General features: G+C 31.1%; 1 protein-coding gene across 6 annotated transcripts in view; it reads right to left on the reverse strand.

Moving 5' to 3' along the window:
• Positions 1–12,860, reverse strand: part of LOC127069035 (retinoic acid receptor RXR) — a 50,768-nt gene that overhangs the window by 7,790 nt on the left and 30,118 nt on the right. For 5 of the 6 annotated variants that reach the window (XM_051005660.1, XM_051005659.1, XM_051005656.1 and 2 more), the window contains 2 exons: positions 3,725–3,854; positions 3,222–3,386 (listed from right to left, as the gene is read on the reverse strand). In XM_051005660.1, the coding sequence (XP_050861617.1) occupies positions 3,222–3,386; positions 3,725–3,854 (295 nt within the window). The remainder of the gene's footprint in view (positions 1–3,221; positions 3,387–3,724; positions 3,855–12,860) is intronic. The other variant, XM_051005657.1, reaches the window with a different exon arrangement.

Genomic DNA, 12,860 nt, shown 5'->3' on the forward strand with positions numbered 1-12,860 from the left:
ACACAACTTTTGTTTGAAACATCAAATCAATTTATTTTTTGAAAAATTAAAACTTTCATAATTTCTCTCTCTCTCTCTCTCTCTTTCTCTGTCTCCCTTTTTCTTTAATACAGACAATTAATTATAAACTCCTCTCTCTCTCTCTCCCTCTTTCATATGAGTCACTCTTCTTCGTTTTTGAATTTGGATCATATCCAAAAGATCCCGACACTTTGACTCTGCCAGGAAAGCAGGACCGACATTCCACGAAGAGAATTTATTTTGGTTACAGCTACCTTCTTGCATGATTTCGCATGACTTTTCAAGAGCATACATTAGCAATGATTTTCTAATATTTCTTTTGTCTATGAATTTTCTTTTCCTTTTTAATCTATTCTTTTTTCTTTCTCTTCCTTTTTTTTCTTATTATATCTTATTTTAAGGAACCATAGATAGAGATATTCACGTCAAGGATAATCACTATCGTATACAACGTAGCGTAACTTTACTCGAGCAATGCAACGACGACGAGGATGGATGGAAATCGAGCAGAGAGAGAGAGAGAGAGAGAGAGAGAGAGAGAGAGAGAGAGAGAGAAAGAGAGAGAAAGAAAAAGAGAGAGAGAGAGAGAGAGAGAGAGAGAGAGAGAGAGAGAGAATATAGCGTGCAAGCGAGAAGCCTTGGTAATGGCCGTGATTACTTAATTAGCTGCCACTGGAGCAAAGTGCCTATAGGACCATGAGAGACGGGTATATCTGCATCTCTTTTTCTCTCTTTTTCTCTCTCTCTGTCTCTCTTTCTCTTTCACACACACACACATATATATATATAGTTGTATACACAGACACGTGTATACACATTGCAATCATGTTACATAGGAACTACGGCTGGGTAACCGTCCTAGCCTCGTGAGCGAGCTTGTGCAACGCACGATACAAGTCCAAGGTTGCCTTAGATCTGATGCAACACGAGAAGAACGGCCATTCTCAAGATTAAGAATTGGAAATTAAAATCATCTCTATCTCGTTCCAAAAAGATGTTTATATATTTCTCAGTTAAAAGATATAAAGACAAAGAGATAGAAAAGAGAGAGAAAGAGATATTATATCTTTTAATCGGATAATTTAAGAAGTTATGATCTAGTTTTCTCGTTAAAAGTTCAGATAAAAGTTATTATTTTAATACGTTTCTAGTATATGTGATCAAAGATCGTTTCTTAGATCTAACATTTTATATTTTTTCTTTGCTATCTTACAAAGTAATTTTAGTGATAGAAAATAAGATAAAAAGGAAGAAAACGAGAGAGAGAAGAGAGAGACAGAGAGAGAGAGAATTCTTTTGATGTTCAAAAGGAGTATAAAGTGCTTGCACAGATGGCATAAACTTACTTATAGTATACTATTTCCACGTGTAAGCAAACTCGTAGTCACGTGTGAGATGAATACGCAACGATATATATATATATATACACATACATCCATATATATATATATTTATGTGTATATATATATATATATATTATATATGTATATATATATATATATTTATATACAATACATTTACGTACAAATACACGCACATATATGCATACAGTTCTTCTTTTTCAGATATCTTATCAGTTTTCTGTCTGTTATATACGATCGTGTATTAACCTTTTTCAAAGTGCTTATATATGCTTATATTCGACCGACTAGCTCAGTTTATTAATCCCTATAAGAAAAGATTATATGATTATATTTTTATCTTTTTTTTTTATTTCTTTCTTTCTTTCTTTTTTTATTTATTTATTTCTTTATTTTCTCTTCCGTCGTCTTTCTCTTCTTCTTCCTCTTTCTTTTTTTCTTAGAAAAGTTTCGCATGAAATATAAACTTATTAATGAAAGCACAATCGGAATAGTAGAGTCAAAGTTCATTGCCGAGACTTCGTTGCAAGAATAGAAACGATCGATCGATCGATCGCCATTATATACAAAATTATTAACGACACTACAAGGGATTTATTAACCGGCAAGAAAACGTTGTTATTACTTCATAGAATTTTATACATTTGGTAATCTTAAATTTAAATGAATTTATTTCTTTGCTTCTTTTGATGTCATTATAATTACATGTTTGACGAGTTATAACGACATTATATATTATAGTTAAGCCGGTTTTTGATGTAAAAAGATGTGTATATATATATGTAGTAGGTCTAAAAGTTCATAGGTAATTTTAAAAATTGAAATTACTTTCTTTCGAGACTTTTTGGACTTGTATTATAGTTAGTTTTTTAATTTTATAAGCTTGCCTGGTAGTTTTACGATTTCAAGAGAAAAAGAAAATGAAGACAAAGAAGAGAAATAATTATCCAAAAATGTTTAAAAGAAAGAGTAATTGATTTTTAAAATTATCTTAGAAACTTTTGGCTTACCCTGTATATATATATACACACATATATATAAGCTTACGTCTCTCGATAGCCAGCCATTTTCCTTACTGATAATTCTATCTCGATGCTGCTTTCACAATAGATCCGTACGTTCTCGCATTCCATCGTTATATACTATGCGAATTTCTTACTTTATTACGAAGCGAACGTGCGAGCGCATTTTTCTCCATCGTAAAAGTGCATCCTTGTTTATAAATTATTCTAATCTCCTTTTATAAAAGAGAAATGAAGAAACACACTCGTTTCCTCTAAGGACACATTATGAATACTTTCGTTCGCTCAATCTTTTCTTTGATATATCGACCGTTCGTTAATTATTATTAAAAGTAAAATTAACGCGTCAAAATTAATCGAATAATACAACAACAATAAAAAAATATATATATATATATATATACACATTTTATTAGACTTTTAAGAGAAATACGTATCGATTTATTATAACTCTTTTAATTTCATCACGTGACGTTATAAATCTAACGAGTATACTTGAAATTTATATTTGCGCGTGTAATAAATGTTGATTATCAATTAAATTCGTGGCAAGATATAATAATGAAAATCTATTTGATATTTAACAGGATGTCAGGAGAGAAGAAAAAAAAAAGAAAAGAAAAGAAAAGAAAAGAAACGGGAAAAAAGAAAAAACAAACATCTTGATTATTTTCTACTCGGAAGAAAATTATCTTAAGTAAGATAAGGATGGAGTACGATAATGAAGAGTAAACGAAAAGAAAGAAAAGAAGAGAAAAGAAAAAAAGAACCAAATAAAAATAGATATATACGTCCTTGTAATATATAAAGTCTTTACCTGTAAACACCGTAATGTTTGCCACTAGCTCGATCACCACAGATCGAACAGAGATGTTTGCTGCCTGACAGAGGGTGATTCGGTGGGTAGGGTGTAACTGCCTTGTTCTGTCCACTTGGCGACGTACTCAAGAGGTTGCTGTGACAACCAGCAGCGTTGAAGGATCTTACATGTAAAGAAGAGAATAACGAGAATATCTACGGTTATCGTTACGACCCTGGATAATCGGGAGAGAAAAAAGAAAAAAGAAAAAAAAAAAAAAGAAAAAGAAAAAAAAAATTATTCTGTCACGCACGTACGCACCACGCACTTCTTCTTATTTTTCTCTTTTTCTTCTTATCATTTGTAATATATAAAATAGTACGAAATTGTAGGCTAGACGGCCCAAGACATTCAAGATCGTAACGACTTACTATCAAAAATTGAACGAAAACTATCCAAGATTTTTTTAACTTTCTTTTTTGTTTCGTTATAGTTTCTTTTCTTTTTTTTTTTATACTTACCCTGGACTGTTAGGACCAGAAGGACTGAAGTTTCCTGGGTTTATAAGACTAGCCGTGTCGGGTTTGATGTCCAGTGGACTCTGTGGACCTACTGATGACATCGACATGTTACTATTGTCCAGGCTTAACCCTGAAAAATATAAGAAATATTCTTTTTATTTTATGGATATTTCAAAGAGTGACTTTGAACGAATCCGTCATAATAATAATAATAATAATAACAATAATAATAATAATAATCGCAATCATCGTAATCATTATCATCGTCGTCATGATCATCATCGTTAATGTCATCTTCGACGTAGATATGACAAGGTACAAGGCATCTTTAGCATAGTTTAGAAAAGAAAAGAGAGAAAAAAAAAGAAAAAAACATTAGGATGTTATAAGAGACAATTTACAGTTATAGGAAGAAGAAAAACATGCTGTGTGAAACGTGAGCGAGAAGTCTCGACAACGTTCACGTGCTAGATCCTCGTTGTCTATCGATCTCTCCCTTTTTCTCTCTCTCTCTCTCTCTCATTCTTACTTTGCCTGCCTTCTTGCTTGCTTGCTTGCTTGCTTGCTTGCTTGCTTGCTTGTCTGTGGTACCTTTCCTGTGTCGGAGAAAGCCAAGGAGGAGGACTCGCTTCAAGGCCAACGAACATATACGCCATCGAAAGGGACGATCGCTTCGATCAGCACGTTCAGAGAAAGAGAACGTATGCAAACCGATTTTATGGCAGGTGCATCGACGACCTTGCATCGGAAACTCGATGGTGCTTAAAACTCAACTCGAAAAGAACTCGAAAAGAAAAGAATAGTAGAAATATATACGTACGTATGTACATACGTATAACGTCTTTGAAGAAAGTATTCTTTTTTACTTCTTCATCGTTTCTTTCAAATATAATTATTCTATTCCGTCATAACGATAATAATAGAATGGTAAAAAAATTCTTCGATCGATTTTGATGATTTTAAATATTGAAATTTCTTACGTAATATTAATCTTTGAATTTATTTCAATATTCGAATTTGTTAGGTAAATTATTTTGAATATATGAATTTAAATATTCTTTCGCGAGACTGATTAATTAATTTCTAAGATTCATTTCTTTAAGATAGTTAAATTACAAACACATGCGTGTTCATAGTTTAATTGATAATATATAAATCTATGTAATAAGAATAATGCCTTGAAGAGTTTCGAGAAAAAATTATTGATCTTTATAATCGTCTAAAAACTTTTGACTGTTCTTCTAAATACCGCCCTCTTCCCTCGTTTATTTTATGTATAATTATTAGAATCATTCATTGCGTGGTCTTTTCTTTTCTTGTTCTTTTTTTTTTTTTTGAACCACCATACTGTGTACCATCTGTTCAGTGAAATTCATAAAAAAGAAAATTGGCAGTAATCGTCAGTGAAGAAAGTTTTACATATGCTACTATCCATAAGGCATAATGATGAGCAAGTTTCGTGAGCTTGCGAAAAGACTATGGTATTCATTATAAAACCTCTCCCTTTCTTCTTCCTTTTCCTTCTCTACTTCTGCTATTTTTAAATCGAAGGACAACGAAGATCAATGCACTTGCTTGCACATTTTTCTCTGCTTATTTTTTTTTTCCTTTGATGGATCTATCGATCTATCGATGGATTAATTTCCAACGTTAAAGATCCTATTAATTATTAAAAATAATTTCGTTTATATCCATTTAATATCTTTCACAACTGTTCGATGGACAGAAAATACAAAAGAATTTATTGTCATAATACTATCGATATTAAAAATTTTATTCCTATTAGGAAATATATGAATATTAATTATTATTATATTTTTTTATACACATTACTTTTCAAATTTTATCTTTAAATATTATATATTTCAACTAACTAATTAATTAAATAATTAATTAATTAATTAATTAATTACAATCAAATGATTTCAATTATCGTTAACTTCGTAAACCAATTTTAATTCTCTTTCGATTATCATAAAATAAAGATTTTAAAAATTAAAATAAAAAAAAAAGGGAATAAAATAGTCTACAAATTGGCGTTTAATAATGGTTTTATCATTCTAATCAACGTTTATTCTACTTTATAATTTACAGAAAACATAATCGATAAGTACCTGAGAAAATGAAATGAAATTGTTCGAGTGAGTTTTGAGAAGATATATAAAAAAAAAAAAGAGAGAAAGAGAGAGAAAGAGAGATTATAGATAATTAAAGAGGAAGAAGGATGACAACAAAGAAGATAAATGAGATTTTAATTGAACTCGGACGAAACGAGACCGTCGATGAAGGCTGTGTCATCGACGTGGATAATGACCGAGAAAAAGAGACACTATAGGGTGTATATCATCAATAAGAGAAACAGAGGAAGAAAGAGATAGACAGACAGACAGACAGAGAAAGAGAGAGAGAGAGAGAGAGAGAGAGAGAGAGAGAGAGAGAGAGAGAGAGAGAGAGAGAGGAATCAGTGTAGAAGAGGGAACGCATTTGTAGTTGTTGTTGTGTTGAAGAGGACGCGTCAAGTGCATCGGTAATTCCGTTGACTGACGTCAGATATTTTATCTTTTTCCCTTTTTTTTTTTTCTTCATCCTCTCGAGTTGTGTCTCTACTCACTTTGCAACGATCGATCCTTTGCAATGATCAAGAGAAAGAGGAGAAAGAGAAGAGGGGGAGAGGCAGGGTACTTGAGCATAGTCTTGAACAATATTTTCTCATCGATACGATCTTAACTTCATGTGTCTCGAGAAAAAAAAATAATGATATATAATGTCGATTATACTTTTAACAAAAACGTTGTACACTTTATATACTTTCGATACGATATAATGGAAATGAAAAGGAAGATTAATTGGTGCGTCGATTAAAAGTTATGCGTGTTATATTGTAATACTTTTATTGAATATTTTTTATTTTTTTTTTGTCTTTCATGTTCGTTTTTTTCTTTCTTTTTTATTGAATTATCTTAACATACGAACGAATATTAGATTAACGTAGAAATGAATCTTGTAATTTTTAACGTAGGTACGTGTTGTTATGTGTAATGAAAAATATATACATATAGGTACGTATGAATATTTATGAAGAGTACCTGAATCGTATATGAACATGATGAACTTGATCATAAAACACATATGCGTGTATATGTGTGTCTGTATGTGCATGCGTCTGAAAGAGAAAGAGAAAAAGAAAGAGAAAGAGAAAGAGAAAGAGAAAGAGAAAAAGAAAAAAAAGAGACAGAAAAAGAGAGAAAAGTGAATATTTTCTTAGCGATTCGATTTGTATCGAGGTCGTAGCTCTCTCACGGCAAACGTCGTCGTCGTCGTCGTCGTTGTTGTCTATTTCGAGTCGCTGCTCGATGCATGTTTCTCGTCACTGTCATTTATTAAGCGCCAAGCCGTTGCTTTAATTACGCAACGAGTTCGCTAAGCGACGACGGAAGGTCGTCGACAGTCGACGACGAGTTTGCGAGCGAGTTGCAACGCTTTCTCATGCGTAAAATCGATCGGATGAGAGTTAAAGAGAGAGAGAGAGAGAGAGAGAGAGAGAGAGAGAGAGAGAGAGAGAGAGCGAGATAGATAGATAGTTGAGGGAGGAAGAGAGAGAGAGAGAGAGAGAGAGAGATCGTTGCTGTTTGACAAATGAACATTAACTAATGTTGTTTATTTATTATTTTCCTTTTTTCTTTTTTGTGTGTTTTTTTTTTTAGATGGTTCTCGAAAGGAAAAAAATGTATTTGAAGGGCGAAGTAATTATCGTCGAGCTTATATCATTTTGAGATATTTATTGTCCTTCTTTTTTTTTCACTTTTTCTCTTTGTGTTTTATTTTGATATAAGTTACTTTGTAATGCGTGGTTTATTGGATTAATTCAATTAGATTATTTCGATTATCTGATGATTTATTAGATCTTTAGATTATTCTTTATAGATATATTATAATAGTAAACATAATTAAAAATGATTTTATATGATAATATATGATAATAATTATATAATATCGGGTAATTTTCTAGACAGGGGATACAGATAGTAGATAGTAGATCATTCTAATCATATCAATCCGCTGATCATTTTTTTTTTTTTTAGAAAATATTATCAATGAAGTTTATTATCAGCCTATTATTTTCAATATTCGTACATACATACGTACATACATACATATATATATATATATATATATATATATACATACACACACATATATATATATACGTACATGCATATGTACAGGAAGAAATATTAGTAGCATTAGAATTTCTACATAACTTCATTTCTTATCATTAACTTTTCGCTGTTGAAGCTCGCGCCAGTCGCTATCGTTTCGTCGTACTACAGACTATAAATGCGACTTTGTGCGAACGCATCAGAGTAAAAGAGAGAGGGAGAAAGAGAGAAAAAGAAAAAGTGAGTGAGTGAGAGAGTCAGAGAGGTAGCTCGGACGAGGACGAGGACGAGGACGAGAACTGGGCGGGAGTATCTGCAAGGCCAAACCCGGGTGACGGTACACACTATGAAAGGTATATACCTAGATGTATATATATATGTGTATATACACACACAAACATATAAGAAAAATGGTAGTCGGGCACCTTGACCAGACGCAAACAGGCCGGTGCAACGTTCGAAAACTTGCCTACGTCTTCTAACAGGATGTATCATCATCTATATCGCATAAATTGTCCATAGAATTTCGTCGACACTGATGATTTTTATCGAGTTATCCATTTGATAAAATATTTTTTATCTCCCTATAATATCACGTATATACTTACACGTTGAAATATATGTATTTTGTATATATATATACACACACACACACATATATATATATATTATTTATTTTTTTCTAAAAAACATTAATTCTTACTTCATATTTGAAGGTTTTAATACATATATTTTTTTTCAATATAAATTATGATTAGTATAGTATATATATATGTAAATATGTAAATATACTCCATACTATATAATTTTCATATTATATTGTATTATTTTATAGTAGGCACGAAACAAAATTGGATTATAGAGGATTAGATTAATTTGCATACGCGTATAATATAATTTAATAATAAGCTAATTAAACCTTATCGCTCCAATCAATGGTTATTAACTTTGCCAAACACATTGTTCTTTTTTCTTTTTGATATTTTGTGTTGACAAAAAATTTACAAGTATTTTTATTAACAAACAAGTGTCTTATAAAAATGATTTGTCATCTTTCCTTAATTTTTTATATATATAATAATTATTAATATTGATAATACGTTATATTTTTTGATAATTGTTTCTTTTCTTTTTTTAGAATCCTTCCTTACGATAACGTTGTTTTTTATAATGTAATTAATTTTGTAGCATATTGAAAATTAATCGACGTGATTATTATAAGAAAACGTTTAATAGTAATTTATGATCGAGATTATTCAGTTTGACGTTTTAATTAATCAACGGAGCTTTTGATAGATACTTTCTTCTTTAAAAAATTGAAAGATCTTTCATTGAAAAATTAGTAACGTTTTGTCAAAATGATGAGAAATAAGGATGAAACAAAATAGAATAAAAGTAAGGAGATTAGAAGAGTATTCGATACTTCCTTTAGGGGGAAATAATAGACGTCCCCATATAAAAAAAGAACTTTTTCTACGAAACGTTTTCTCTATGAAACTTGAGACGGTAATATGGGCGAAAGCAAAAACGAGATACATATGCTAGTAGTCGAAGTAGAAAGTTAATACGATAAGATGAAATTGTGAAGAGAGGAGGAATCCGAGAAAAAATAAAAAGAAAGATGGAGAATTGATCAATTTATGATATGCGAAAATGCATCATCTATTTTTTATTTATATTTTTTAAAATAGACAAATTATCGAACAAATTATAAAAAAAAAAAATCTCTCGCTCATCTCAAAAAAAAAAGAAGTATAAAAATTCTTTAATTAGCAAAAAAAAAAATACTTTTAATTAAAATCTGATCTTTGAACTTGGAACATCAATTTTTGTTATCTTTTTTCATACGGAAAACTTTTCAATCAAATTATCGAAGAGCTATGGAAATCTCTCTCGTTCGTTTTCAAAAAAAAATATTTGATTCTTCTTTTATAAAAAAAGAAAAAAAGAAATTAAGTTAACAATTTTCACAGATTTATTCTCCGATTCGTAAATTAATTCTACGAGAAAATGAAGCGAAGGAATTTATTTTTTTAATTAATTTTTTTTGTTTCTTTTCTCTTTCGTTTTTATTAAAAAGAAAACAGAAAAAAAATGGAATAAGTGGAAGCTGATATTGCATGAACGAGCTTATTGCAAATGTTTTTTAATTGTTTATTTTCTATCCTTTCATAGATCGACACGTTGAAAGCTGAAGGAAGAGAGTGTACATTGAACGTCAAAGTTCGACCTTAAAAGGGTCAGCCTCTAGGTGAAAAACGTTTCGAGCCGTGCAACGAACTCCTACGGCGGCATTACAAATGATAAAATCGCGTGGAACATTAGGGTGGGCACGTCCATTAGCATTGGACATTAAAAGCTTCGTGTTTTGTTTCTTATTTTTTTGTTCTTGACAATATCGTGCCACTAAAATATTATTTCTTCAAAGTAAAAACTTCCATTAATTCCTTCGAAACTTAACAAATTTTAAGATATTAAAAATTACAAAAAGCAAAAAAAAAAGAAACATTACAAGAAAAAAAGAATAATAAAGAACGCAACAATTAATTTCTTTTTAAAGTACACGAGAATTTTTATAATATTCGTCGTTCACGTAGTTAACAAAAAATATATCAAACTCAAGATTATTTATATTTATCACAATTTAGAAACAAATTATATTAAATCGAATTAAATCGAGGAGAGTTTGCATTAATTGATCCCAAATAAATCGGCTTTAATTTCGAGATATTAAAAAAAAATAAAAAAAAATGAAAGACAACAATAAATTAAGGTATCTTGAAAATTCATTATTTGTATACCTAATATAATCATACGCATAATTAACAAATGTTAACAGATAGCAATTAATTCTATCAAATTTTTATATTTCATAAAAAATTACGAAATTGAATCGAGTAACATTCGTTAATTAATTCCAAGCAAACTACTACCCAATTGCAAGATATTAAAAAAATGCAGGTAAAAATAAAAAAAAAAATAAATAAATAAATAAAAAGAATAGAACAGACAAGAAAAGCAGTAAAAGTAAACTCAACGAGACGATCGTCAATTTTTGCAAAATATATAATACTTTTCTAATAAAACTGATACAATTATAATATAAATACAATTATTAGAAAATGTTCATAGACATTTAAACACTCGGTATGAGATGTATATTTGGTACCATATTTATATAAAAAAAATTAATTCTAATCGAATCGAATCGAATCGAATCGAATCGAATGGAATCGAATCGAGTTGAGTCGAGCCAAAGAAAGAAAGTAAAAGAAAACTTCGTCGAAGTCGAGAATATCGCTGGAACATCGAGAGAAGCTGGTAGAACGAGGGATATATAACTCGATGCAGCGAGACTGAGTCGTTAACACGAGCGGTGCACGTTCCACGATCCAAGGCGCTAAGTTTAGATCTCGATGTGTACGTGTGCATAAGCGGTGAATTAAGAAAATACTCGTTGAATGCATCCAGGCGGTATAGTATATCTTCTCTCTTTCTCTCTCTTTCGCCTAACACGTTCTCTCTCTCTCTCTCTCTCTCTTTTTCTTTTTTTTCTCTATCAAGATAGATTTGCGATGAAGAACTAAGGATAACTTTCGATCGGTAGTTAAGAAGTGATCATTAAGCTGCGTCATCGTCAATATTAAGTGATCTATCATCGAGACAAGTCGCCATTTTCGTTTATCTCTACCGAATTAATATCGACCTACGCGTCATACACTCAAAGAGAGAACAAAAGGCTCATTTTTCTTCGAAGTATTGGCATGTAAATGTTATAATTTAAAATTTACATGATACATCGATGTAATGATTAATTATTCTATACCGAGATGATCTTTGACGATCGATTTCCATTCGATCGTGTATCTACGTATGTACATGTGTTATGTACACAGGACACGTACGTACGTACGTTGTACGTTTTGAAAGAAATATTAGATTGAGATAGTAATTTGTAACTAGAGAAATGATTTTTCAATGATCGACGTTACGTACGGAGGACAGGAGACTTTTTACGATGGTGACGTCACCGTCTGACAATTTGAACGCTCTTCCGAAACTGAAAACCAGTTTCCCGCGCAGAGAGTAGCTCTGCTCTCTCTCTCTCTCTCTCTTTCGAAGGAGGAGGAGGAGGAGGAGGAGGAGGAGGAGGAGAACTAAACGTCTTTAAGAGCACAACCAAGCCGCCATAGAACTCTTCAATGATCATCTCGAACTCATTTAGACGAGATTTTAAATCCTTCTATATATATATATATTATATACATACATACATACATACATACATATATATATATATAATAGAAACATACACACACATATCTTTTTTTGTCTTTTTCTTTTATTTCTTCATAAATGATATTCATTTTAACGATCCATGAAACTTTTCATTATCTTCAGATTTAAAGCACATATGATTTATGACATTTTTTTAGTGTCACCATTTCTTTTACTTACCCACATATATATATATATATATGCATATAATATGTATATGTATATATATATATATATATGCGTATTTTTTTTCTGCGTGATAAAGTTCTCAAGAGTTTTCTGCACGCCACTGCCACCGGATATACCGAATACTTACACAGAGAAAACATTTAACGATCGTTGCATGTGCAACAACCCACGCAAGTGAACGCACATACGTATACAAGCTGAAAACGTAGCACGAAAATAGTGGCTGTCCCTGGCGTCCTGAGTCCTTGAAGGCATAAACTTCAAGGAAACCGTCAGGATTTCAAACTTCTTTTGATAAAAGATGAATAAACCTTGAGGAGGACGAAAGAGAGGGGAATCTGAGAAGATAAAAAAGCTCGCGGGTCAAGGATCTTTCGATGACGTTCGATAAAAAAGAAACAAAATTTTGTTGAACAATTTTCAATCAAAACGATCTATTTAATATAGAACTATCTAAATAAATCTTACCTTCCTAATAATCAAAAGTTTCTATCCTGTGACAATCGTTG

The sequence above is a fragment of the Vespula vulgaris genome, chromosome 14 (assembly GCF_905475345.1).
Source record: "Vespula vulgaris chromosome 14, iyVesVulg1.1, whole genome shotgun sequence".
NCBI classification, from domain to species: domain Eukaryota; kingdom Metazoa; phylum Arthropoda; class Insecta; order Hymenoptera; family Vespidae; genus Vespula; species Vespula vulgaris.